Here is a 25501-nt window from a genome sequence, read left to right on the forward strand (position 1 = left end):
CGTATATATATACCTGATCGAAACCGTTATCAAAGGAAGAATGCCCAAACCGAAACGCAACGATACCCTTATACCTCGTTACTTTCTCACGTATCCATCAACATAGAGTTTCCGCATCGGAAATTGGCAACCTCCACTTTGGGATTTGTCTCCCGGAATTCATCACGAACATTTAAATCGTCAATTGCCCTCGTTGACGACCATCCCTAGATTTTGTCAATTCCTCAAAAGCCACCGCTATTTCGTTGGCTTATGAGGTCTTTCTCGACGCTTTCGGCCATTCCGTTGTCGACTTTTGAAGGAATTCTTATCGTTCTTAACGCTTTCGGAAATTATCATTCATATCTATCAAGTGCTCATCATGGGTCATACACTTTCCCTTCCATCGCCCGTCTCTTCGGAACATCCGGGAGAAAAGCGAGAGTTGTTGACTTCACATATCCCATCAGAAGTCCTTTCTATTAGAGGTTCATCGAGAAACCTGTCTACTAGCCTACCTAGCTCTCCATTTAGCATTATCACCGTTACTTCCGACTGCTCTTTGTCTGATACCTTAGAATCTAGTCCGTTACAATCAAGCCCATTATCTAGACGACTTATCAGTTATCCTACAATGAACCGAATGTCTGAACATTTATCCAGAGATAATAACAACTTGGAATATAATTCCGACTCCGACAACGTTGACGAAGTATCTCATCGAAGTGAAACCCCTCAAGTCGAAGAAGTCAGGCCGCGGCAATTGCAGCTTCCAATCCAGAAGAACAGATTTGTGACATGGATCGATCACGGCAGTGAGCTCGATGAACAGCACTATCCTTTATATCCAAACGGCAATACTGTGTTTGTGAAGAGAGCAGAAGATCAAATCACCAACTTTTCCACGGGCATGGCGACGATTGCGTGGACTCACACCATGCGAACTGAACACAACGACAATTGGACCATCAGAAGATATTATTGCCTCGGTGTTCTTACGTGCTCTGAGAAAGAGTGTCCCTTCGCTGGTTCACCACCGACCGGCTACAAGGCAATCGAGAAACATCTCGCAAAGTAAGTCGTCTAATTCCTTACTTTGCAAATAATAAGTCACTCACGTATAATTTCTGGTTTTAGGTATCCTTCTTGCACCGTCTCCGGATGTCCAGGTCTTGTGAATCACCAGGAGTGTAACGCACGCTGTCGGGTCGACGAGGACACTGTCGATAACTGGTGTTTGCTGCGTCATCAAGGACAACACAACCACCGATGGCCAGACGCCAAAAAAGCCGATCCTCTTGCAAAGGAGAAGCTGAAAGAGGCTGTGTTGAATGATCCGAAAAGGGGACCCCTTGCTATGAAGGTAAGTTTGATACTCATTCTTTTGCCGTTTGAATGCGCACCTGACTGTGAGTCTGTGTCAGGTTGGACGTGCCCATCTTGGTACCCATCCGATTGCTTCGGTCACAGACTTACATTCGTCTTTTGGCCATACGGACCGCCTGGGGTATTTGCGCCGCGAGATTCTCTGTAAACACGGGTTAATGGACGATAAAAATGATAGGGAAGGTAAAGACAAATGGTATACGCAGATCAAGTATTGGTCCAAGTAAGTGAGATCTTATGTTATATACTGATATATATATACTGACCTTTCTTGTTGGTCCGACAACAGGAAAGGGATGAAGATGGTGTCGATATCTATGGACGACGACGACCATTTCACTTTTCAAACAACGTGGATGGCCGACATGTTAGTCCTTAAAGAAGAAGACGGCGAGGCATACTCAGGCGGCCTCCTCTCGGATGTGACATACAAGTTTTTTTTAAACGGATACTTGTTAACTACCTCGATGTTCAACGAAAAACTCCAGCGCTGGGTCCCCATCCTACTGTCATGGCTAGGAGGTCTGTCTAACTCCCATTACAAGAATCATTTCGCCACACTTTTCAAACAAATCCAGAAGACCGATTTGTCAGATCGGGAAAAAAGAAGACTGGTCGAACAGGTAGTAGATTTTTCAGCAGCGCAGAAAAATGGCTTCATAGATGCCTACATGGAGGTGTTCAACGTCCATGATCGAAAAATTGCATTCTTGAAGCTGCATGGATGCGAACAACACTATCAACAAGCAGTCACTCGAATTTCGAAAAATCATAAGATTGTCAAGGTGAATATGGTGGTAAGTCGAACCCATTTAATCTTAATCTGTCGAATTCTTGCAATCTAACATGTTTGCTATGTTCCATCATTACAGGCTACTTGGAAGACTAAATGTAGAGAACTCCTTCTTCCGGACGAACCTGGCCGCGAAGACCTCGAAACTCGATTCAAAGAGTTGCGCCGATTGTTTCCCTTAGCGAAAAGGTGGATAGACTGGTGGCACGCGGCCGATGTTCAAGCAATGCTCTTCCCGGCGCGCAAACGCATACCTGAGGATGACCCCCCGTTGCCCGAAGAGGACAGTTCAGAAGACGAGACAGGCAATCGAGATAAGCGACGCAGGCGCCCTGAATTGCCAAAAACAACGAATGCACAAGAATCTTTACATCGTGTTTATTACATGCTCTGGTAAGTCTCAATTGGATCTCATTTGATTTCAATCGAATAACCTTTGACAAAGCCTGACTGACATCGTCCTCTGTGGTGCTGGCGGTGTGTTAGTGATGGCAAGTGTAGTATCATCGAAGGGATGATACAACTCTTTGCCTTTGTCTCTTGCTTAGAGCGCGACTACCAGGCTCGGTTGAAAGGTATTCCTGTCACTTATGGTTCCAGCAAGGAAACGTGGCAAGAGGTTGTAACCTCTTTAGGCATGGCCAAACCAACCAAACGTCGTTTCGTCGCCAATGACGGCCGTGCTCCAGACACCACGAAGGAACTCCTCGATTACGACAAATCGAAAGGAAAAAAAGCGTCAAAGAAAAAAGGCCCTGCACGCCCTCAAGGTTCCCAGAACATTAATCGAAGCGCTTTAACCACGTATCAGTCTTATACCGCGGGAAGGACTGTGGGATCGCGAAACCGTTGTTGGATGTCGGCCACACTCGAATCATTATACGCGCTTTGGGGACCTCTCTGGAGCGACCGTACCCATGTTAATGGAACATCTTTAGTCACTATCATTATCCGACATTTCACTGGGCGATTGGACGTTGAATTGAATGAAGGTAAACACCTCGCTGGATTGTTGACCCGAGGCCAGAACATAATTCACAAGGAAATTCAAAAGATCAAACCCGAGTCTTACAAGTCTGACGAGTTCTGTTCTGCCGATGGCTTCATGGATATGATAGTAGAGCACGCTTACATCAGGCCAATGTTTGCACTCGACGTAACGAAGACCTTGATCTGCCCTTCCAACATCCAACATACTCGAAGCACAACTAGATCTATAGCTGTGTTACGGATTTTGCCTTTGATGTTCAGAGAAACTTCCCTTGCGTATGGAGAACTCGACACTTTGCTCCAAGAATGGATCAACGATGTATCATCACCCAACCTGGCTTGGTATGCCGTCAATGTCATCCAAAGACGCTCAAAGGCGACGAAGTCAAAGAGCCAACAATGCTCGAACAACGTATGAAGATTGAAACTTCATCTTTACCTTTGCACCTCTATTTTCTTTTGGACAACGTCGCCGGGTTAGATTTGAAGGAAAGAAAACGTTATATGGGCGACGCCAACTGGCCAGCGCGAATCATCATTGGAGTGGCTCAATATCAGTTGATAACACGTGGCTTTTGGGGCGGTAATCACTATTGGTGTCAGCTGGTGCGTTCAGTGGAAGGCGTTTTAGGAGTTTGGCATTACGACGAGCTTAAAAACGGAGGTTTTGCCCAGCTGGTCTCCCGCGACGTGGACACTATTGCTGGGTGTATTCCGGAAACCAGCTGGACGTGCTACATGCGGATTCCTTTTGAACCTGAAAAAACCAAGATCAAGCATTCACTTATTGAAATGATGAACAAGTTTCCTAACCAGCACTTCAGGATCCCTTTCTCAATGCCGACCAACACCTCACCTTTCGGAGGAGGGCTTCCCTCAGCTGAAGAGCCGATTGAATCCCCTTTAAGTACCTCCATCTTGCCCGATGGAGGTACAATGGACCTTGGTACTAACATGGACATCTCACCACGTCAACTTTCAAATGCGGGACACGAAATTGATCATAATCAAATGAATGAAGACCTTCTCTACGGGAATCTACACCGTTGCATTGAGGATGACATCATAGGGACCGAGGAGGCCGCCGCCAACGTTGATGAAGATGCGCTTTCTCAACATTCTTCTGAGAAAGCTTCTGATTCTGAGGAACTCGGGCCACCTTTGAACGCTGTGAAATTCAAGATCAAGTTGGCGGTCCCCAAGGTTGATCATGTGAAAGAGGAATTTGTTCCACCTCGTAAGTCACTTACCTCTTAGCAGCGTCCATCAACTGCTGGCACTGACTGAGTCTTTCAATGCCGCAGGTACCCAAAGCGCTCGCCAGGCTAAGTCTGTTCCCTTGAAAGCGGACCACAGCGCAGGTAAAAGGAAGGCTCCCGCTGCTAAGTCTAACGTGGACAACGCTTCAGCAGCAGCAAAACGAAAGGCATCGGCAGAAAAGCGAAGGGCAACGGCTGAGAAGCGCAAGGCTGCAGCTGCGGAGGGCCGCAAGGCTGCAGCTGAGAAGCGCATGCGGCTTAAGAAGTTGCGGGAGGAGTAATAATGGTGTTTACTTTTTGGATTTTTTTACTTTTATTCTTTTTCCTTTGGTTTTGTGGCTTATAAAGTTGTTGTCTACAAACCCCAAATACATGTTGGCTATAAAAGTGTTGACTACAAACCGCAAATACATGTTTTCTGCGCGGTTATCTGATGTTTTCATCTCTCAAGTCTGCGTAAACGGTTCGGTGCAAAATTCATTTTAGGCATACCTAAAATTATTTTTGCACGTGAGTTGCTTACACAGACTTTTACGGTGTAAAGTTTTCATGTGCAAAAATGAGATTTGGTTGCCTTGTCTTGAATTTTACGCTGTTTTTTTTTACACTGAACCATCCGGTGTAAAATATTCAATGTAAAAATAAATGTCTCTTCCGGCGAGAAGATTTTTGCACAGTCTTTTCCACACAACTTTTTTTAACACCGAGAAAAAAAAAAAAAAACATGTGTAAATTTCTAAGAACCCCCCCCCCCTGTTTGAATTTTACACTGACCCGCTTTTGCACAGAATGATTCGGTGTAAACGGGTCGGTGTAAAATTCCCCCTCCCCATTCTTTAACCACTCTCATTTCCTCGCCACAAAATTTCAACAAAATTCAAGTAGAAGGAAAAGAAAAAGCATGCAATACAATTATTACAAGATCAAAAAAGGATCTGTTGAACAAAAAATCCTATAAACAGAAAAGATGTAGTCGTCATAGTAAAGATACAATTTTACAAGAGAAAGACTCCCTTTTAGAACTGGAGACATTCATTTTACATTTTTATTATTTGTCCTCTTTAAACTAGTTTTCAATCGAAGTGAAATCTCACTCAAATTCTTCCTAATCCGAAACCTGTTTAAAAAAAACAGAAACCAAAATTGACCCAATCCAAAACAGAAAAAAAAACAGAAACAGAGCACAAAACACAGAACAAAAAAGATAAATGAATAAAGCAGGTCGTAGTTAATGGGAAAAAAGAGAATCAAAGTTTCTTTTAGAATCATTTCTGATTGATGATTAAAAACGAGAAGGGATCATAAGAAAATTAGGATCATAATTGATGCGGTACCTATGTTGATCAACAAGTGAAGAATCATCTCCAACCGGTATAGACAAAACGATCGAAGGAATCGAAATCGAAGTAGTATTAGTTGTACCAACTGAAGATGATCGAGCTCTACTTTTAGTTAAAATCGATCCTTCTGCTTCATCATCGCTATCATCTTCAAAAATCGATCTTGGTAAACATTCAATCTCAGTTTGATAATCTAATAATGAACTTGTTTCTGATTTGGTATCATCTTCAAAATAACTTTGTAACTCAAGACTCAGATTTGATCTTTCTCTTGTCACAAGACTTGCTCCTAATGTAGGTGAACCTTTTTCTGATTCCAAATCTTTTTGATCTGGTATAAAAACTTGTTGAAGACTTGATTTACATTGAGGTTTTTCGATCTCTTCGATTGGTGGATTAGGTCCAATAAGTAATGAAGCACCTGTTACGAGCTTTTGATCTTTCTCTTCATAACTTGAAAGGCTGAACATTACTTGGATAGAAGAATGGCATCCATGATGTTGAGAATCGATAAGTTTAGGTGAGTCATGTAAAATTTGACTATCAATTGCAAATGTAGGAGTGCCAGTAGACGGTTGAGATTGTGGAGTTCCATACGAGTAAACTGGATCATATGATGAATCTAAAGGTCTGCAAGTACCATAAATTGAAACTCTAGAAGGTTCACGTCCTTGATGAATGAAACTCCTAGTTCTTTGAGGTTTAGGTGTAGATTCGATAGAGGAATTCGAAGAGCTCTAAAAATCATATCATCATTAGTCAGAAGTTGATCAGATAATCTAATCATTCAAGTTTTACTCACACTTATACTAGAAGGTGTTGATTTTCTAGATCGGTTCTTACGAGTGAGTTTTGACCAAAAGGGACCATTGAAGACGAATCCTATGTATGACATATCTTTTCAAGACAAGAAGAATGCAAGAAATAATGTTTAAAAGGTATATATAAACTTTTGAATATTGTTGAGCTTCAGTTGCAAAAAAAAATTGGGAGTAGGAAATATGGGATGAAGTTGAAAAGAGGATTTTAATGAATTTACGAAGAGGTCAAGATAGAAAATTATGAATCAAAGATAAGAGATCAGGAGGTCTTGACTTCACCACTGCCACCATGAATCAAGTCTGAGTATTTATAATCTCCATCGATTTTAAAAACCCCGACCAAGTTTGATTGAACGAGTCGGAACCAGAATTCGGTAAGGAAAGGATGAATGTTAGGATTGTGAAAGCATGGACACTTAAAATCCAAAGTTAAACTACTAAAAGATCATTAGTTTGTCTATTGAATGGCAGCAGATTATGAGACCAAGGGATCAGTGCGACAGATATAATTATGACAAGATGTCAAAGAATCGGGCTTCGACCGTTCATGAAGGTCTATGATGATCTTCCACACCAAAACATGCATTTTAGATCAGGTCAAAAAACAAACTATCCAACGCATCCACTCTGCTGCAAACAACCGAAAGAAGTGCTGCATATGAAAACACATACTTATGTCAAAATATAGCTTGAGTGGTTAGCTTGACGCAAGAGGAATATACACGTGTAGTAGTTCGCTTTCTCCCCGAAAGCTAAAAGAATGCTAAAAGATGCCAAACATGCGAAAGCGCACAAGTAAAAAAGAATCCAATCCAAGACTAACCTTGAAGTGATCTAGAGCAGTCATTGTCATTCTCCAACCATCGGGTTATGGTCGACTCTGAGTATGTACATACCTGTAAAGAAGACGTGACCGTTGCAGTTGATCAACTTGTATAATGCAGGTATTTCTCTTATTTTGTAGCAATTGACTCTACTGCAAACTGTAATCCGTTTAATTCGATAGTGTGGGATGCAGGAGAGATCAAGATTAAGACCTATGACGAAATATGCTTGAAAGTGCTACGTATGTTCAATATTTGAGATGTTGAATGGTGAAAGGGAAAAAAGTAAAAGAAACACATAATTTTGAAGAAATCAAATGTAAGCTTAAATTCTGATACACATTAGAAATCTAATTTCTTTATCACTCAAAGAAAAACAAATTTGAAAGAATAGCTTTCTACAACATAATCTATAAATCAACCAAAAAGGTGAGGGATGGAAAACTAATCTTGATACTTTATTTTAATTGCAACAACTCAACTCAAACCAATCTTGCACCTTACATAAAAGTATCTGAACATCAATTTGAGGATTTAATAATCTTCAGTCTTCATGTCACTTAATCCTAATTCATCATCTTGTTCTGCCGTGCGTGTATATTCTACCTTTGTTAATTCTGGATCTGGATCTGGTGCATAGATATTTTGGATATACGAGTTTGATAATGGATCATCAATGATGACTGTGTAAGGCAGTTCAGCATCTATAACCTATTGATTTTGCGAAAAAAAAGACAAGATTAAGATCCTAACAGTTTCAAAAATATCAATTGAAGGAAAGTTTCGACTCACCTGTTTCAATTTAGCCAAAAAGGATTCCATATTTGACTTATTCGCATTGGGCGCAGACGAGTCAGCTGTTACGTTGACAGAAGCTGAATCACCTCTTGCAAAGACCTTTTGATCGAGTTCTTCATAAACTTGATTTAGTAATCCTTCAAGAGTCGTAAACCTCCCACCTAATGTACCTGGATTGAGATGTAAATCAATCTCTGGTAATGATAATGATGCACTCTCGCTCTTCAAAATATCACGACTTAAATCTTCTTTATCTTTAACATTTAAAGTGAGTCGAGTGCCTAAAGGAGAGATAGCACCTCCTGATTTGATTTCGTTATCTTTATATCCACAAGAATGACAATTGGTTGACATTAAGATGACTTCTTTGAAATGAGGAATCGAGATAGGTTTCATATAAGTTTCAAGAGTCTTCCCACATGAAGTACAGGTGGAAGGGAATGAGTAAACTTCTTCAGGTTTCTCAACCTCATAATCGTCCGTTAGTGTCGTCTCAGGTAAAGGTTGATCTGCATCGGGTAGTAAGCCAAGTTCCATGTTTTGTTGAGCAGTTCGATTAAACTCGCGTTTCGACCATTTCGGATCACTTAAACCTCCGATAGCTTCAATAAAACTATTCCCACTAGGATCTTCAAGTTGAACAGTCACAGGTTCAGCATCAGGACCAATGATTCGTTGTAATTTTTCGAGTAAAGCTTCAATCTTTTCATAAACGATCGGTTCAGTGTGTTGACGAACCGGCTGATTTAAACTTAAATCGTCAATACAATCCTTAATCAATCCTTCTACTGTTGTCATCTTTCCTTTTCCTTTTGGTATTTCAAGTTCAAGTTCTGGTAGTTTCACAACACAATGTTCAGATTTAATAATCGAACGATTTAAATCTGCTGCTGAACAAAGTTGTTTGACTGTATAAGTTGATCCACGTGGTTGGATTTGACCAGCTGATTGAATTGAATTATTCGAGTTGTGACAATGTGGACATTTGAAGGAAACGATAATCACTTCTCGAAAAAATGGAATTGACGTTAACAACATTCGAGTCATACCCTACAGTGCAATCATATTAGCAATCATTTTCCTGAAGATTATAAAAACCATATCGATGATCTTGAAAGCTTACATTCTTGCCACAGTCCATACAAAGACTTTCGATTGAATCTACACCTTCTACATGTTCTTCATTTCCATTTCCATCATCGTCATCCTGAACTGAATCCTCATGAGCTTGAATAGCTTCAGCAGTTTCTCCGATCGGTGCGAAATGGTTTTCAGGTTTAGGAACTTCTTCTGGTGTGATAGACATTTTATGACTTCGTTTCTGATGGTTTTTTAGAATTCCAAATTGGTCAACAAGCTTTTTACAAGAATTTGGACTTTCGATCCGGTTACTCGGGATCCGATAAATGTACTGTCACATAACCTGTCACATAGCTTTCACTCTTAAACACCTTGCTTGAACCTGGCACTCAGTCTTTCAATACAACACAAAGCTACTTGTTATCCGGTGCCATCAGCTTTGTCTTTCTTGATCCGATAAGTTCAGGAAATTTGGACATGATGGAATTCAAACTTCTTCTAATCGGCTTCAGAGACTGCCAATTGGAAAGATCCAATCCGATTGCCGTGTCTAATTTATCAACCCAAGAGATTCAACGGCGGTCAATCGGTCGCAGCTGGGAGACCACAACTTGCGCGGGTTTTTTCGTGGAGAGACTCAATAAGTTCGGGTAGATTGGTTTCAAGCAAGCCGGCTTTTTGGGATTATCCATGTTGTGCTTAACAGTGCGTTTTGGAGTCTCTGGGGACTGGTTGAAGAAGTTGCGTCTGTTCTTGTCTCATGGCTTTACTCATGAGGATATTATGGAAAGTACAAAGTATGGAAATATTTGAAGAAAGTCACCAGCTGCGGTAGAAGTTCGGCGCCTTTGTATTCTGTTTGCCTGAGAAGCTATTGAATGTTGCTTGAAAGAGATTAAAAAATTCTACAAACAAGGATTGTTGATCAAAGTCCTCCAAAGATCAAACCAAGTGATTGCAGGACTTTATGGATAAAGAGTCCGGAGATGATGATTGTTTTTGGCCTTTGAACTAGTGATACAACATATATTTGATAACTCAGAGACATCACCTGAGGCTGAACATATGCAGGCTGAACTTTTTCCAGAAGACTGTTTCCCTTTGAAGTGATTGTCAAAGATACAACCACTGCTGATGTTTTTTTATCAAATTGAAATGTGCTCGTTGAAAAACAACAGCATCAAGAACTTTGGTTTGGAGTTACAGATTAAAAATTTGTCAAGTTCAACAAGTTCAACCAAAAGACCTGGTCTTCGATACTTGGATAGATATTGTGAAAGGGACTTTATATATGACCCGTTCATGGTAGCAGTGTATTAAATTTTATGCTACATTCGAAAAAGCTGATCAGATCACGATCAGCAAGAGACGGGGGATTTAAACTTTTCCTTCAGGCCAAGAGCTGTCGTATCCTTTCATCACCTCTACCATCTCAAAACTTGATAGTCTTTTCAAACTTTACCTTTATCTTTACCTTTACATTCCCATTATCCAAATAGTCCACTCTTCTTTTCATCATGAATCCTTCACCACTCCACCATAAGCTCTTTGAAACCTTCTTGATTTCTGTTTTACCAATAATTCTACTTTGTGTGATCGCTCGCCTACTCTTCCCAAAAAAATTCCAATCAGTAGTCATAATTGGTGTTCTGATCTTAACTTTTTTACCTTCAGAAGGCTCTTTCATAGCAATTCTACTTCTTCTCATAATCTGTGTTATCCTTATTGGATTCTTAGCTGTCTATTCCTTCTCGAATCAAAACGATGAGGAGTTTGATGATGATCTCTATGACTTGCTTCATTTATCTATTCCTCTTATCATTGTGACTCCTCCTAGTGAACCTCATCTTACAAATTTACCTCCTCAATATAAAGAACAAGATGCAAACTTTCTTATGGTTCTTCTTAGATCTGGACGTCGCAGAAGACGCAATGGGAATTCTAGATCTAGATCTCGGTCTTCAAATAGTATGTCCTCTATTCTTACTTGTTATCTGTTGCTCTTTTTGCTAATGATTAATAATTTGATTCTAGGACGTAAAGGAGCAAGATGGATGGCTTTGTTTCTCAAAAGACTTTCGGATACGTCATTTCATGAATTGTGCTTTGTTTGGAGCTTTTCTTGATTGGTTTTAGGTATCTTTCTATTTCCAATTCTTGCATCCTTCAACTCAAGTTCACAAGCAATTTTTATTGACGATTCCTCTTTCCGTTACAGAATTGAATATTTCAGGTTCAATTGAAGCGTTTTTATTGTTGATGTTATATAACTTTCATTAAATTTGACTTTTAGTTATCCTTTCGCGTTTCATATACATAAAATTAAAGCCTATCTGTTATGTACTTGTTGTCCATCAAAGTTGTACTCAAATGATTGTTATTACTGTGGTATCTCATTGAATCTTTGATACCTTGATTCCATTGGTTGTGTAGATATCAGGCTCATTATTGTAAAACAACAACTTCTGGATTTTCTCTCGATCTTTGACAAGTCAGAGAGTTCCAAACTCCTGTAAAACGATTTTTGCTACATATCAAGCACAGACCTTCCCTCCGGCGTGATTGTGGAATAAAAACGCTTGGTAAGAATTCGTTTGCCTCAAAACAAAGTTGTCTCTAAACAACCAGATAACGACCGTACCGATCGATGCCGCTTGAGTTGCCCAAACAACATGGTCTTGAACACATGAAATCGTGAATATCAGAGGCTTTACTGACTTTGTAAACAATCATGATACTTTGAAGGGACTTGATTTCAAACGCTAAGGAGTTCACAATGAGCATGAGATGTAATTCAACCTTCACATTCCCATTAAAAGTGAGGTGCTCTCAGATTGAGTTATGATCATGATTTTCTGTAGGCCACCTATCAGGATTTTCTGATCTTGGGCCATACTTTTTTATACGTCAGTACATTTCTCCTGAACTCTGTCTGTGATCCCAAAGTATCACCAGTCTCTTTGAGTTCATACAAATCAATGAGGATAAGTCTTGAAAAATTCTTCATAGTGTTGAATGAGTGGGAAAAAGGTCTTGAGGTATCTTTGGGCCTTTTTCCTAGAAGTTGATCTAGAACTCATGATTCCAGGTCAAAATACTAAACATAGACTTGAATGTTTCAAGGTAAAGAAAAAGTCTGATACATGTACAATACATAACCTAGCTTGAAGTTCATCAATTCAATTTCTACAATCATGATGTAGAAAGGGTTGAACAAGTAATACAAATTTGATACGTCAGAAAATCTGAATCATCTCAATTCCTTTTTTCATAAATTTCTAAACCTATTCCTATATATACAAAAAAGATCTCAACTATTTAATAGAAAAAAGTGTAAACAAAACCCCAAGTCACCATGTTTTATTCAATTTGATTGGTAAATGACTTCAGAATTGTAGGTGAAGTACATTTACTTTTAAAAGATTTTAATCATTTTTGGAAAGCTTTGAAATACAATTAAAATCAGCTCATATATGATCTCTTAGAATTTGATCACCAGTCAATTTTTAGAAGGGTTTGGTATGATCATAAGATTGAAGATTGAACCATTTGAGGTGATACAGCGTATATTATCTTTAGTTAGAAATCATTAGAGTATGGTACCAAATGAATACAAAAGAAAAGGCAGAGAAGATGGTATTTGAGATTGAGCATGGAATAGCTAGACTTGCCTCATTCTATTTTCCTTCCCTAGATAAAATAAACTCACGACGTACCAATCCTTGAAGATCTATATGATTTACTTAGAAAACATCTTCAACTTCCACCATAAAATTTTACCTCATCTGAACCTCAAGCACTCCTCATCTCTCCTCTCTCTTGGTTAGTTCTCCAAGTTTATCCCTGAGATTATTTTTCTAGTATGAATATCATGATACAATCATTCTCTTATATACATCACCGTAAGAAAAAAAAACACGTTGAATTAACGGATTACACAAATAGGCTTTTAGAAAGCCCATGTACATATGATACAAAGTTTGTTGTTAAAAAAATCTTTGAGAATTGAAAGGAAAAAGTTCCAAGTTTTTGACATTCAGATGAAAAAAGCTCATTTCGTTTGATTTCTTTATCTGTCATTCATTGTTTTCTATTCTATTCTATTCTATATTAATTACCTTTTCCTTCATTTTGATTGTTTTCTTGTCTTTTTCTCTTCATGCACCTTTTCTTTGTTCACAATCACTATAAACTCTCATAGCTGCCATAAATTCTCGATAAGTGACTTGATAAGGTAAGATAGAGTATGATCTACCATGACTAATAAACCAAAAAAGGAAGGAGTCAGTTTTTTATCACTCTAGAAGAAGATTCACAGAATGAAAAAGATCAGAACAAGTTGGCTTACTAAATCTCAGCGAGATTTAATTGCCAAGGTGGAAAACCACGGAATCGAAGTGATCGACCTCCAAGTACCATAATCAGATCAGGAGGACCAATAGAAGTAGCTAAAAGTCAAAGAAAAGAAGCAAAGAGTCAATCAAGCTAAAGATAATTTAAAATTCCAAAAAAACAAAAGACAACTTACAACAAATCTGATCACCAATAATCTTCACATTCAGATCATTTAGTGAAAGAGATGAATCTTTATTACGCATTGAAGTCACCAGTTGACGAGCCACTTGAACAAGATGTGCATGACCATGTTGACGAGTCAGGATATTGAGACGTAAGGTTTGTTTAGGTTGTGAATTTGATCCATGAATATTATATTTGATTAAGAAACTAGTTAATACGTCTGCCTGATCTACACCATGTTCTTGATTAGGTAAAATCAATTCAACCGAGTCTCTTACACCGATTATATATGTTGAAGCGAGTGATTCTAGTACGTCATATTGGTATTTTTTGAGAAGTCCTACATAGATTTAAACCGTAAAAACAGTTGAAAAAATATCAATTTGTAACGCTTGCAGATTATCTTATTGATAGATTTGAAGAATGTATGGATTGGATTGTAACTCACCTCTTTCGTCATAAAATGATATTTCTTGAACCCCACTAAGTTTAGACCAAGTAATAAGACATTGTAAATCGTTTGCCATAGCATTAACTTCATACAAATCTTGTTTCTTCTCTGGATCCGAAGTTGAAGAACGATCAAATAAAAACTTGAAGAAGAATAGTCGATTTAAAGTTGTATTGATTGGAACCCAAACGATGGCTATATGATTTGGTTTTTTCTTTAAAGTTGATATTTCATTTGAATTCATTGATTTGAATCCAGCTAGAATTAAACCATCTTCCAACATATCTCTAAGACGAGTTCCACATCCGATGATCACTCGAGTTGCATGAGTGAATAGGTGTAAGATGTGAAGGATGCCAAGACAGATGGTTAGGATGATAGCCCGTCCGATTATTGTGATGAGATCTTTGATCATTTCTTGATGTTCTTGATGATGATGATGGTATATTTGAAAAAGCAAGATAAGAAATGAAAGTGTTTCGATGAGAAAGTAAGAAAAGAAAGGTTCCAAGTGGTTGTGTAGGTCACGGTGGTGTCAAAGTCGATCGAATTGGTTTCGTCAAATTAAATTCAACAGTACTTCTCAACTGGATTATAATTTAATTCAGTTTGTAATTCTGAGAAACAAAAAAAAATGTGGGAAGAAAGGAAGAAGATCGATTATATATCTTGGAGGATGTTAAGTCTCAAGAAATCAGAATCACCATCAATCTCAATCTCAAGCTCACCAAAAGGAGTGCTATCTAGTAGAATATTCAGTGAAAGCAGACTGACCGCAGATGAGCTCATCTCAGTTGAAATACTCACTCATTCATCATCTTAAAATCTTTCTCTAACCCCCAAAGTATGTAACTCACTAAACCTGACTCCCGATTTACGAACTTGATTTTGCATACATAACTCCTGTTGAAATTATCATAGACTTGAAATGTTGTATCCATCACAGAAAATGTGATGTAGTGTATCATTTGAATCAGCATAAATGATATGACCCCCAAAAGATCACCCATTTATGCGATGCTTGAATAGCAGGAATGTGATTGGGTTCAGTGACCGGGATTTTGTACTCACCGATAACTGAATGATAGATTAAGAAATTAAATTCCAACTCAAGGGATTATTCGATAGTCACCCTGATCCAAAGTGGTTTGTACGCCGTGAAGATTGTGATAGCAAACCATATAGCTGAAAGATGAAGGCTACCTATGAAAAGAATTGAAATTGGTACTGCTATTAACATAGGGGAATCAGTAAGGCTAAAGGGGTCACGTAGTAGTATAGAAATACGTATCCTAATCACATCGAAAACTACTTCTCCAGCTCTCAATAGTTCAATTTGTTTTTCAGTTTTTTAATTTCCTGCCCGCCACCCTCTTGTCAGACAGGGGTTAAGTTCCAGGGCTCTCACTTTCTCTTCGCAAGATGTAACTCGGTCAGCGTAGGGGACGCCTCCAGTGGAGACTGTCAGTGTCAGCGCCGTGTGTGGCCTCCCACAGCACTCTCATTTTTTCAAGCCTTCTTGTATCGCAGTTTTTTACTCCTTCAGGTCCGAACCCGCTATTCGGCATACAAAATTGCAACCCGGCCCTAGCCCACCTCGTGTCACTGATTCCTTTTCTTCCTAGTCGAGGAGAACAATTTTGGACAAGTCATGGATTTATGTGTTTTTGTTTGATCAAGCTGCTTGACATGAATATAATCTGGGTACCCACCTACTGAAATGTGTTCTGAATCTTGTTCCTCCTGAGTCCTTTACTCCGCTTCACTAAATTTCAATCATCTGGTCATCAGTTTATCACTTTGGTCAGTATTCTGTCTTTCATCTTATCCCTCTTACTTTACAAGTCTGTATGAGCCTAGATCTCTTCTCTCGCTGTAGTATCTTAGTCACTCTTGTCAAATGCTGAGCTGATCATCCTCGACCTGCTAAAAGCCGGGGTATGTAGAAAACCTGATATTCTGCCAGGACTCGAGAATTAGCTTGATGTATGTAGTTTGTCTTTTATCTTCTCAGTCAAACCTCCTAGGTCTATGTATCTCAGAGCTCTGCCCTTGTCATAGTATCTCATTTGTCCTTTTCAAGTACTGGATAGACGGTGACAGATATTTATAAAAGGTTTACTTCTCTTCTTGGGTTTGTTGCTCTACATTTGCCTTCCGGTATCAGTGTTTCCTAGAGTAGCGAGATTTATTTATAAGGTAGTGAAAAATTAAAATACTTTGAATGAAGCTCACGCTTAACCGTTGTGAGAATTTCTCGGAATGAGCTAGTTTGTAAGCTTATTTTTGAGTCATCATTAACACCCGGGGCTCAGACGAGAGTGTTGCTGAAAGTCGCTTTAAACATGACTAAGCCAAGATGAGGAGTGGTACATAGTTTCTGAAGTAAAGTTCTCCGTTATTCCAGACCCTAGTGGGGTCAGTGAGATCTTCATATATCGTGAGCACACCTTTTGCTTGGGATCATAACAGATCGATCCTTGAATGTGTGCGTGAGCTTGACGAGTTTTCCATATCAAACCAACGATGGTCACTTGTGTTACATACACCGTTACGGTATAGTTTGGATAATTATTTAATAAGTCATGAACAGGGCCTCTCCCATAGCCAAACGCGTTCATGGGCAATGGCTACATACCATCTCTACTCTCATAGCATTTCCTCACCATCACTCCAACAGTCTTAAGATGTGCTTTTTACGTATGGCTCTTTCAATGCTTATTCAGCGTCATTTTCCACTTACATATTTCGTATTTAGTCCGAATGCCCAATACATTTCTAATTATCATTTTCAAAAGCATTTACTATACTTTTTCCAATCGTACCTACAAAATAATTCCAAAGCACAAATAAAAGCTCAGGTGAATCACAAAAGCTAATCATCACTAAAAGCTTAGTTTGAAAAAACATAAGGGGTTTTTCTTTATGAAGATCCACGCGTTTGAACACTCAGCTTTTTTATGATAAATGCGTAACAAATTCCCTTTGTATCAACTCATCTGAGGAACTTCAAAAGGGGGTGACAACACTCTTTACGATTCCAAAGGAAAACTTTAATTGATCGAAAGCGAATTGAGAGGATGAAAAGTTCTTTAAACTCCCTCAACTTTTTTTATTTTATCTCATTTCATTTGACTTTATGATCGCGCTTTTGGAGCTCTAAGCTGAGCGCTATTCTCAGACTGTTCAGGTATATAAGTGAGGTCAATCAGACTCAATCTAATCCACAATACGCCAAAGATCTATACGACCTTTCCAGCTTTCCGAACATCAATAAACCTTTCGGTCAAGCTCATAAAACCTGAATACCGATAATCACGCTCCAAATCATACTATCTAAACCCACGTCACACAACAAACAAATGCATACTATCATGAAGATTTCCTTTCTACAAGCCCTTCACTTATTCAACACAGTTTCTGCTCACGCTTACATCAAAACTTGGTCGGCCGATGGTGGTAAATTTGAAAATGCTCAAAAGCAACCTTTAGGTAATACAGCCTTCAGAGGTGTCTCAAAGAATACTGGATGGATCGGTAGTAAATTTATCGAAACTCCAGCTATTACTTGTGGTGCTAATGATACTCCTAAAGGAAAAATTGCCGCCCCTATCGCTCCTTTCTTCCACACGTCTGATCAAGCTGCGAAGAAGACTTTATCAGTTAAAGCTGGAGGAGAAATTGACCTTGTGATCACCGGTGAACCTGGCAAAGGGTAAGACTTTCTTTCTTCGAATTCGATGACCATTACTCCCTCTTGTCTGTTGATCACTGACTTTTTCTCTTCTTTAGATTTCCTCACCCTAATGGCCATATTCAAACTTATCTTGGTTATTGTGGTGCCGAAGCGAATTCATGTGCCAACTTCGATGCTGCCAAAGCTAGTTACTTTAAAATTCAAGCCGAGGTAAACGCAATTTCTGAGAAATTGCGTCCAAACTTTGATCACAAGGCAGATGGCAATAAATGGAACATACCGATCCCTTCATTTATTCCTCCAGGTAGCTATATAATGAGATTAGAATTGTGGGTACCTTCTTATCACTCCTTCTGTTCTCATTATCTTTTCAATCACAACGTGCTCAAATGTTTCTTTTCGTTCTCTAGGATTACTTTCGGACAATCGAGCGACCAGGAGGGAAAACAAGATCAATATTACGTGTACTGTGGTCAGATCCATGTCACAGGTTCGCGAACTCCCGCCCATGATCTCAGTCGTCTCGATTCGGTTCAATTTCCCGGAGCCTACAAGTCTGGGAACATCCCTAAAGACCATCTTCCAGGACCCAAGGTGATCTCAAAGGTTGCAGGAAATCAATCTAAAGAAAAACAGCCCAAGGGAAATAAATCCAAGGACTGCAAACCGAAAAAATCGACCTTCAACTCTAATCAATTAACCAAACTGACTGCTTGTGATGGTACTTGTTTCAAAGCCAAGACCACTGCTCACGAACTCAAGCATTTAGCCCCATCTTGTTCACCCGAAGATTTCTCTTGTCTATGTCGATCTCATAAATGGATTTGTGCATATGTATCCTGCGCTGAAGGAAACTGCAAGGTAAGCTCTTCTTCTGATTTTTTCCACTGTTCCTTCATATTCCAAGTTTTATGAACTGACGAGATTCTAATCAATTGTGATTTTTAGGGAGACGAGAGCAAAAAGGCATCTGATGAAGTTTATTCGAAATGTGGAGCGATCTTATCCTCACGTTCTCGTTTAAGTACAACCGATTATATTCCCGAACATCAAAATCCATCTTCAAAGGAGATCTCAAAATCTGAAAGTTGTATGAACAAGTGTTTTGGATCTGGAAAACAACTTGGTCGTTCTACTTGTCGTTCTGGAGACTTGGACTGTGTTTGTAAAGACCACGCAGCCGTTTGTGCTTGGGCCAAATGTGCCGAGACAAACTGTCAGGTAAGTTGAAAAACCTTTCACTTGACAATCTCTTCACTCATCTGATACAACTTCTGCTTTGCTTTTTTTTGTAGGACAACACCGATACCATCAGATTAGCCTCGGATGCGATTTATGAAAAATGTTATAAGATTACCAGCTCTCCTGTTCGAAGAAATAGATAGTTCATTCTTTTGTTTAGTTATTTGTTTTTATCGTATATAATTTGAATTGCAAGGCAGCGCCTATGTCTATTTTTGTTCGTTTATATCTGACTATTCTCAATAAGAGAACTTCCAATATCAAAAGGGTACTTGAATGTCTCATGATTCAAAGTTGAGAAAGAAATTGAAAGCCCGATAAATGAGAGACATTGCCGTTGATTACCTTTGAGATGTGTTTCACTCCTCCTTCCTCATTCCTCATCAATTTTCCATCATCTGAACTGGAACCGTTGCGCAGGTAGCCTAGAAGAAAACCCAATTGCCTCTTTCTCTATACAATCTTCATGAGTGATGGATTTTCAAAATTAAGATCAGCGTTTCCACATAATCCTGTCGAACAAGAAGCTTTGTAAGTGGATTGGTATGAGGAAGATAAATCCAATGAGCTTTACTTGCGATAGTTGACTACATATTATGGTGAAACTCGCTATCACACTCACGATCAGGCAGAAACTGCTTGAGGCTTTAACGACTTTATGTGCCTTAGAAATTGAGACAGTCCAAGTCCAAGTCCAAGCGTATGTTTTTGTTTTTCTTTCTTTAACAAATACTAAAACATTCAAATTACAAAGACTGATAAAACCGAACTTTACAACGATGACGATGACGATGATAAATAAAATATAACTAATCAAATCAAAAATTACGAGAAGAAACCAAGAAAGAAAACCAAAAAGAAACGGTGTCCGTTTTTTCCAGAACCTAATTACAATCTCTAACAAAAAGTCTTCAAAAAACTCAAAAAAAAGTAATTAAATCAAAACAATTAAACATTCAAAAAGTGATTGTATATTTGCTTTTGAAAAAATAAATGTATGTATTGAAAAATTACCAAAGGAATCAGAAAAGAATTATTTCCTTGAAAGACTTTGATTAGCTTTATCACGTAAAATTCCAATATGAATTCTATGTTTTCCACCATGACTATGACCATTACCAGATGAACCAGAAATCGATCTTTTCCTTTTACAAGCAGAAGACATATTCTTCATACCTAACATTGTTAGCCTTTCTCCTTCTCCTTCTTCTTCTTCTTCATTCCCTTTGACTTCATTCTCATTATCTTCCTCTTCTTCCTCCTCCTCTTCTTCTTCTGGTACTACTCGTTTAGCTCTCGGTGTTTGTCCTGTTACAACGTCTTGTTTGATTTCTTTTGTTAGATAAGTATGAACGTCTTGTTGGATATTGGCCATTAAGTTGATAGATTTCTCTATACATTCATTTGTTGAATTGCATTGTACATTTAACTATCCAAAATAACACACATCACAGTTAGTAACTTTGGAAACTTCAATAGATCTTTCAAATCAATACTACTGACCTCTTTCTTACTTTCTTCAACTACATCCTCCACTGCATCTTCAACCGTTTTCATCTTAGACCTTAGTGTTCCATAACTCTCTTTCGTCTCATTCAACATTCTTGTCAAACTGGACTCAAGCTTTTCGCCACGTTGTTCAAATTCGTCCAAGACTAAAGAACCAAAAACGTTTCAGGAAATGTAATCTACATGTTTCCAAAGAAAGGGTAGTAGCTTAGAACTTACGTTGGTTACATGTAGTCTTCATTTCAGTTTCGATTTGATCTACTCCTTCAAAATAGACTTGAGAAGCTTCAAGAGCTTGATCGTGATCGGTCACCAGCGCTTTCGAAGCCGCCTTAGCTTTCTGTTTCAAGTTCTACAATAGACAGAGAGCCAAAAGATGAATATCGCAAGAAAGGAAAAACAGACAAGAATGAATCAAGAATCGATCACCAAGCTCACCTCATCAAACCCTTGTACAGTAACCCGTGTACCATCTAACTCCGTAGATAATTGAACTTCTAATCGATTGTGAGCCAAATCAAAACCTTCTTGAAATTCATCAATCCTTCTTCTCTTATGATCTTGTCTTTGACTTAAATCTTCAAGTGATTGAACAATTGATTCTGTTTCTTTCAATTTCCTTTTCAGATTCGATTCTCTTTGTCGACTGATGATCCTCATCAATTCTTCTGTATCTAAATATCCTTGTTCTTCTTCTTTTCTATAATCTTCTTGAAGTTTTTCAATTTGTTGTTTAAGTAAATCTGTCTAAAGAGAAACAAAACATTCGTGTCAATAACCAATAAGATGAACACTGCATCTCTGCTACATAATCATGGCGAACCTGTTCCAGCAACTCTCGTTTCTCTTCTTCATGCGATTGGATCAATCCTTTTCGATCCTCTATAAACTTCTTCCGAATCACTTCTACCGTCTTTTCTGCACATCCCCACATCCGATCACTATAGTTCAAAGCCTTTTACAAATCGTGAAAAGATAGTCATCAATACCAAAGTCCCTAGCATCAAAACTCCACAAAGCATTCACCTCTTCTTTGATTTCTTCAATCATAGATTGCAATCCATTTAACCTTACTGATTCTCTTGCGTTGACTTCATTCAGATGATCTGAATGAGCCTTCAAAAGCTCTTCCCCAATCATCTTCCTCAAAAGTCGGTCTCCAATCAAATCCTGACCGGTCCCTTCAAGATCCTCAATCATCTCCGCTGCTTTCGTATGGCATTGTGTTAAACCTTCCAGTCTTTCTTCTAAATGTGTATGCGATGCTGAAATTTCCTACTCGTCAAGAAAGGTCAGTTAAAAATCCACTACTTAAATCACAAAGACAAATAACAGACAACTTACTTCTGAATGCTTTTGTCCAAATTTCGTAAGTCGGTCTTGCATAGTCTTATGAAGTTGATTAAAGTTGACTTTAAATCCGTCTAATTCAGTTTGAAGTTTACTACTAGTTGCCTTCATACTTTGATCGACTACTTTGATTGTATCTTGATTAAGAGCCTCAACTGCTGCCTTTCGACCTAAAATAATGATGTATAGAGTCAGAAAAAAGCTTCGGGTTTACAAACCATATCAGATTGAAACTGATTACACACCAATCTTGGCCCTTAATCCTTCATTCTCTTCATAAGCCTCTTGACATCTACCTTTCCATTTACTCCTACTTCTTTCACTCACCTCTCTTGCACCTTTCTCTTGAACCAAATCGGTTTCTAAATGATCTCTAATCGATTTCAATTCATCTAATTCATTTAACCTTTTATTCAATTCATCTTGAATTTTTTTAATCTCTCCTTCTCTAACATTTAACATTCTTAAACATTTCTCAAACTCTTTCTTGGTTCTCATCAATTCCAATTCAATCAATTCAATCTTTCTACGTGATTCAATCATCATTCGGTTTTTACCTTCTGATTCATTTACCATCTCTGACCACCTTTCTTCATTAAAATAAATTCCATTCTTCGTACGTGTAGCAATCAAATCATGTCTTAATTTTTCAATCTCATGTACATATTGATTAATGAGGGCTGCTTTATTAATCTTATTATTCAATTCTGGTCGGTTTTTGATCGATTTGGCTCGAAGTGCATAATCTAATGTTGAAAGGGTTTCTTCAATATTCATTCGAGCTGGTGAAACCGTCGCAATGATACACGTCTTGGTCTTTCCTCCTAACGAGTCTTGTAAGAGTCGGGTTAGCTTGGACTCCCTACGATGGTTGAACAAGCAATTGATCAGTGACCATTCCGCAGATGCAGCTATGGCGAGAAGTCAACAGAATTAGAAGCTAGCAATGGCAACGCTTACCTGTATGGTACATGACTACTCTTTTCCACCAATGCATTGATCACTCTCCCTAAAGTCAGTAAACTTTGATTAATCATCCCAGCTTCACGTGCTCTACCAAACTCTTTTCCAGCCCCAGACCTTCCCACATTCTCACTCCCAGCTAAATCAACCAAATTCAATTTTCCAATCTTCAATTGATCTTCTTTTCCTTCTTTTCCATTCGTATCTTTAACATGAATCGTTATAGAAAATACTGAATGAGATCTAGATGATTGTTCATTACATTTAGTGGCTGCAATTTGTCTTCTAGCTGAACCTAATGTTAAAATCTTGATTCCTTCTTTTGCTGAACTGATAGGTGCTTCTGTTAAGTTTTGTATATAAACTCCTGAACCTCCTGAACCTCCTCCTTTCTTATTTGATGTGCCATCTTCAAAGATTTTCAAATTAGTAGAACCAATTGGAGGGGCTCCATTGGTATTCGAATTTCCAGTATTATTGTTCGTATTCGTTTCTGAATCTGTTCCAATATAATTCAAATCTCTTAATTCTTCATTATAAAGTTCTACAAAACTAACTTTTACACTAAATTCGACTTTTTCTTCTTCACTACAATCTTCTAATAAATTAAAGAGTGAATGAAGTACTCTAGGAATAATTCCAGCTTCGGTAGAGTATTTAGTAAGTGAAGTTGGGATGATGAGAGGTGTAGGATCTGAGGTAGGGGATAAGTTTTGAAGTCCATCTGGATTCATTGGAGAGGATGAACCTTCTGAGCTTTTGATAGTTGGCATGATGGTAGTGGTGGTGGGAATGCTCAAATCACCTGTCATCGTATATCTGAATAAAGAAAACCAAATGTGAGACAAGGCCTTCATGAAGAATGTAGTGATTTGCTTTACGTTTTGCCTGTACCGGTTTGACCATAAGCAAAGATAGTACAATTGTAACCTTGAAGTACTTCTGTCAAAATAGGTGAAACGACATCGTTGAAGATAAGGGATTGATCGGCATCAGGCCTTTCAGATAAAGATAAATGATGATGATGTCCCTGTTAGCGCGACTGAGGTTTTTTAATCATCGGGCCGTGTAGATCCAACTCTTATTTCGGAGCAAACAAATAACTCACCCAAAAACGTGATCAAAAGGGTATGTCTTGGTATTCGCGTTCTTTTTAGGGTCCTCAACCAAAGAGGATCCATAACCTGTGTCAAGCGGCACGGGATCATCGGGAGGACAGTTGGCATCGTTTGAACCTGTCGCGTCTCCTGCGCCTCCGGTGGGCTGATTGTTGACGTTGACAGTCAGTTCGCGACCACGAACGCCTCCGGTGAACAAAACAACTTGTTGATCGCGTTCTAATTCGGTCAATCCACGACATCGGACTACCACTTTGATATTCGCGCCAGGATGTTGAGAATTGATGGGTCCATCGGTTGCTTCAGTATGAGAAGTTTTAGAATCAAAGTTTGAATGATGACTGGATTGCGATAGTTTAGGTTCTGGGACTCTCTTTGCAGAGGTTGTAGAGCGTGAATGTGTTTGAGGTTGATTGACTCTGGATGGTGGACGAGTGAGACTTGAAGTTGAAGTAAGACGAGTTCGAGTAGATTGTCTTGTTGAACTTGGAGGATGACTTGAGGCTGTGGTAGGTTGAGTTGGTTTGGTTGAACTGTTGAGGCTGTTTGATGATTTAGCTATACGAGACATCTTGGTGAAGGAGAATCGAATGAAATGATATCTTGGTGTTGTTGAGAATTGGCTGTAAATGTGTAAAACTCCAGAATATTTGACGAACGGACTGTATGTACAAACTTTTCAAGGGCGAAATTGAATTTTTGCTTTTAATCTGTAAAAGAGTTGAACAACTTTCTACTTCATCTTGACAAGGAAACACTCATCATTCAAATTTCCACTTCCATCCCATTCTCAACTCGCTTCTTCATTCAAATTCAATCCAACGAATCAAAAAAACACCTTCATCCCGAATCCAACCTGTGATCCGGTGACAAGCCGGTCAATCCTGGCTCATCCGACCCCCAAACCGACTGACAAATTGCCATCTGACTTCATCGCGGAATGACCAATTGGTATCTTTGCAAAGAAAAATCCATGCCCGACACCCGACCAGATCCCTCGCCAAATATCCGGCGAGCACTCAGAAACAAATATTTCACCCCAGATACAAACCTGAGTCTTGGGAATTTATGCTATTTGACCCATATTGAGGCATGTGGCAAGGGGAGAACTCTCAGTACAGGACCCCAGAAAGGTCCTCCTGAAGCAACCAACGTAAATCCCAGATTTTCAAAAATTTCATACTTGAAAATCTCGAGTTTTTGGATCTTTCATACCAATTTTGTCAGTAACATCTTAGATCAGAAAAGAAGCACCTCATGTTCATCCCAGCCACATTAGTAACACCCAAAGGGCAATAATTGCATGTTTTGCAAGATCTGAAGGATTTGGCCACAGTGGCTGGTCAGGATGGCATGGCTTGTTGGCCTGATTGAATAGGGTGG

At 38.8% G+C, this 25501-nt stretch overlaps 7 protein-coding genes across 7 annotated transcripts; 3 read left to right on the forward strand and 4 right to left on the reverse strand.

The window, feature by feature from the left end:
- Positions 1-1336: 1336 nt before the first annotated feature.
- On the forward strand, positions 1337-4688 carry MELLADRAFT_84704 (uncharacterized protein; the record flags this gene model as incomplete). The annotated part of the gene is made up of 8 exons (XM_007408047.1): positions 1337-1342; positions 1404-1588; positions 1655-1887; positions 1960-2162; positions 2238-2551; positions 2645-3560; positions 3638-4385; positions 4453-4688. The coding sequence occupies 8 exons, from the start codon at positions 1337-1339 to the stop codon at positions 4686-4688; spliced, it is 2841 nt and encodes a 946-aa protein (XP_007408109.1).
- Positions 4689-5431: 743 nt separating this feature from the next.
- MELLADRAFT_71427 (uncharacterized protein) lies at positions 5432-6968 on the reverse strand (the record flags this gene model as incomplete). Its single annotated transcript, XM_007408158.1, has 3 exons — positions 5432-5524; positions 5742-6484; positions 6550-6968. 3 exons carry the CDS (start codon positions 6640-6642, stop codon positions 5440-5442), a joined length of 921 nt encoding a protein of 306 aa, XP_007408220.1.
- A 958-nt stretch (positions 6969-7926) lies between these two features.
- On the reverse strand, positions 7927-9496 carry MELLADRAFT_84706 (uncharacterized protein; the record flags this gene model as incomplete). Its single annotated transcript, XM_007408157.1, has 3 exons — positions 7927-8103; positions 8185-9240; positions 9314-9496. The coding sequence occupies 3 exons, from the start codon at positions 9494-9496 to the stop codon at positions 7927-7929; spliced, it is 1416 nt and encodes a 471-aa protein (XP_007408219.1).
- Positions 9497-10787: 1291 nt separating this feature from the next.
- On the forward strand, positions 10788-11396 carry MELLADRAFT_124053 (uncharacterized protein; the record flags this gene model as incomplete). Its single annotated transcript, XM_007408048.1, has 2 exons — positions 10788-11238; positions 11305-11396. 2 exons carry the CDS (start codon positions 10788-10790, stop codon positions 11394-11396), a joined length of 543 nt encoding a protein of 180 aa, XP_007408110.1.
- A 1731-nt stretch (positions 11397-13127) lies between these two features.
- MELLADRAFT_77338 (uncharacterized protein) lies at positions 13128-14760 on the reverse strand (the record flags this gene model as incomplete). The annotated part of the gene is made up of 4 exons (XM_007408156.1): positions 13128-13530; positions 13619-13718; positions 13799-14128; positions 14237-14760. The coding sequence occupies 4 exons, from the start codon at positions 14652-14654 to the stop codon at positions 13428-13430; spliced, it is 951 nt and encodes a 316-aa protein (XP_007408218.1).
- Positions 14761-17601: 2841 nt separating this feature from the next.
- On the forward strand, positions 17602-19321 carry MELLADRAFT_104942 (family 61 glycoside hydrolase; the record flags this gene model as incomplete). The annotated part of the gene is made up of 6 exons (XM_007408049.1): positions 17602-17954; positions 18032-18265; positions 18347-18797; positions 18885-19026; positions 19108-19157; positions 19232-19321. The coding sequence occupies 6 exons, from the start codon at positions 17602-17604 to the stop codon at positions 19319-19321; spliced, it is 1320 nt and encodes a 439-aa protein (XP_007408111.1).
- A 581-nt stretch (positions 19322-19902) lies between these two features.
- MELLADRAFT_115985 (uncharacterized protein) lies at positions 19903-24689 on the reverse strand (the record flags this gene model as incomplete). The annotated part of the gene is made up of 11 exons (XM_007408155.1): positions 19903-20607; positions 20682-20833; positions 20907-21039; positions 21126-21434; positions 21511-21642; positions 21714-21962; positions 22032-22207; positions 22283-22899; positions 22998-23819; positions 23882-23998; positions 24109-24689. The coding sequence occupies 11 exons, from the start codon at positions 24687-24689 to the stop codon at positions 20212-20214; spliced, it is 3684 nt and encodes a 1227-aa protein (XP_007408217.1).
- Positions 24690-25501: the final 812 nt, after the last annotated feature.

The sequence above is a fragment of the Melampsora larici-populina genome (assembly GCF_000204055.1).
Source record: "Melampsora larici-populina 98AG31 unplaced genomic scaffold MELLAscaffold_11, whole genome shotgun sequence".
Taxonomy (NCBI): domain Eukaryota; kingdom Fungi; phylum Basidiomycota; class Pucciniomycetes; order Pucciniales; family Melampsoraceae; genus Melampsora; species Melampsora laricis-populina.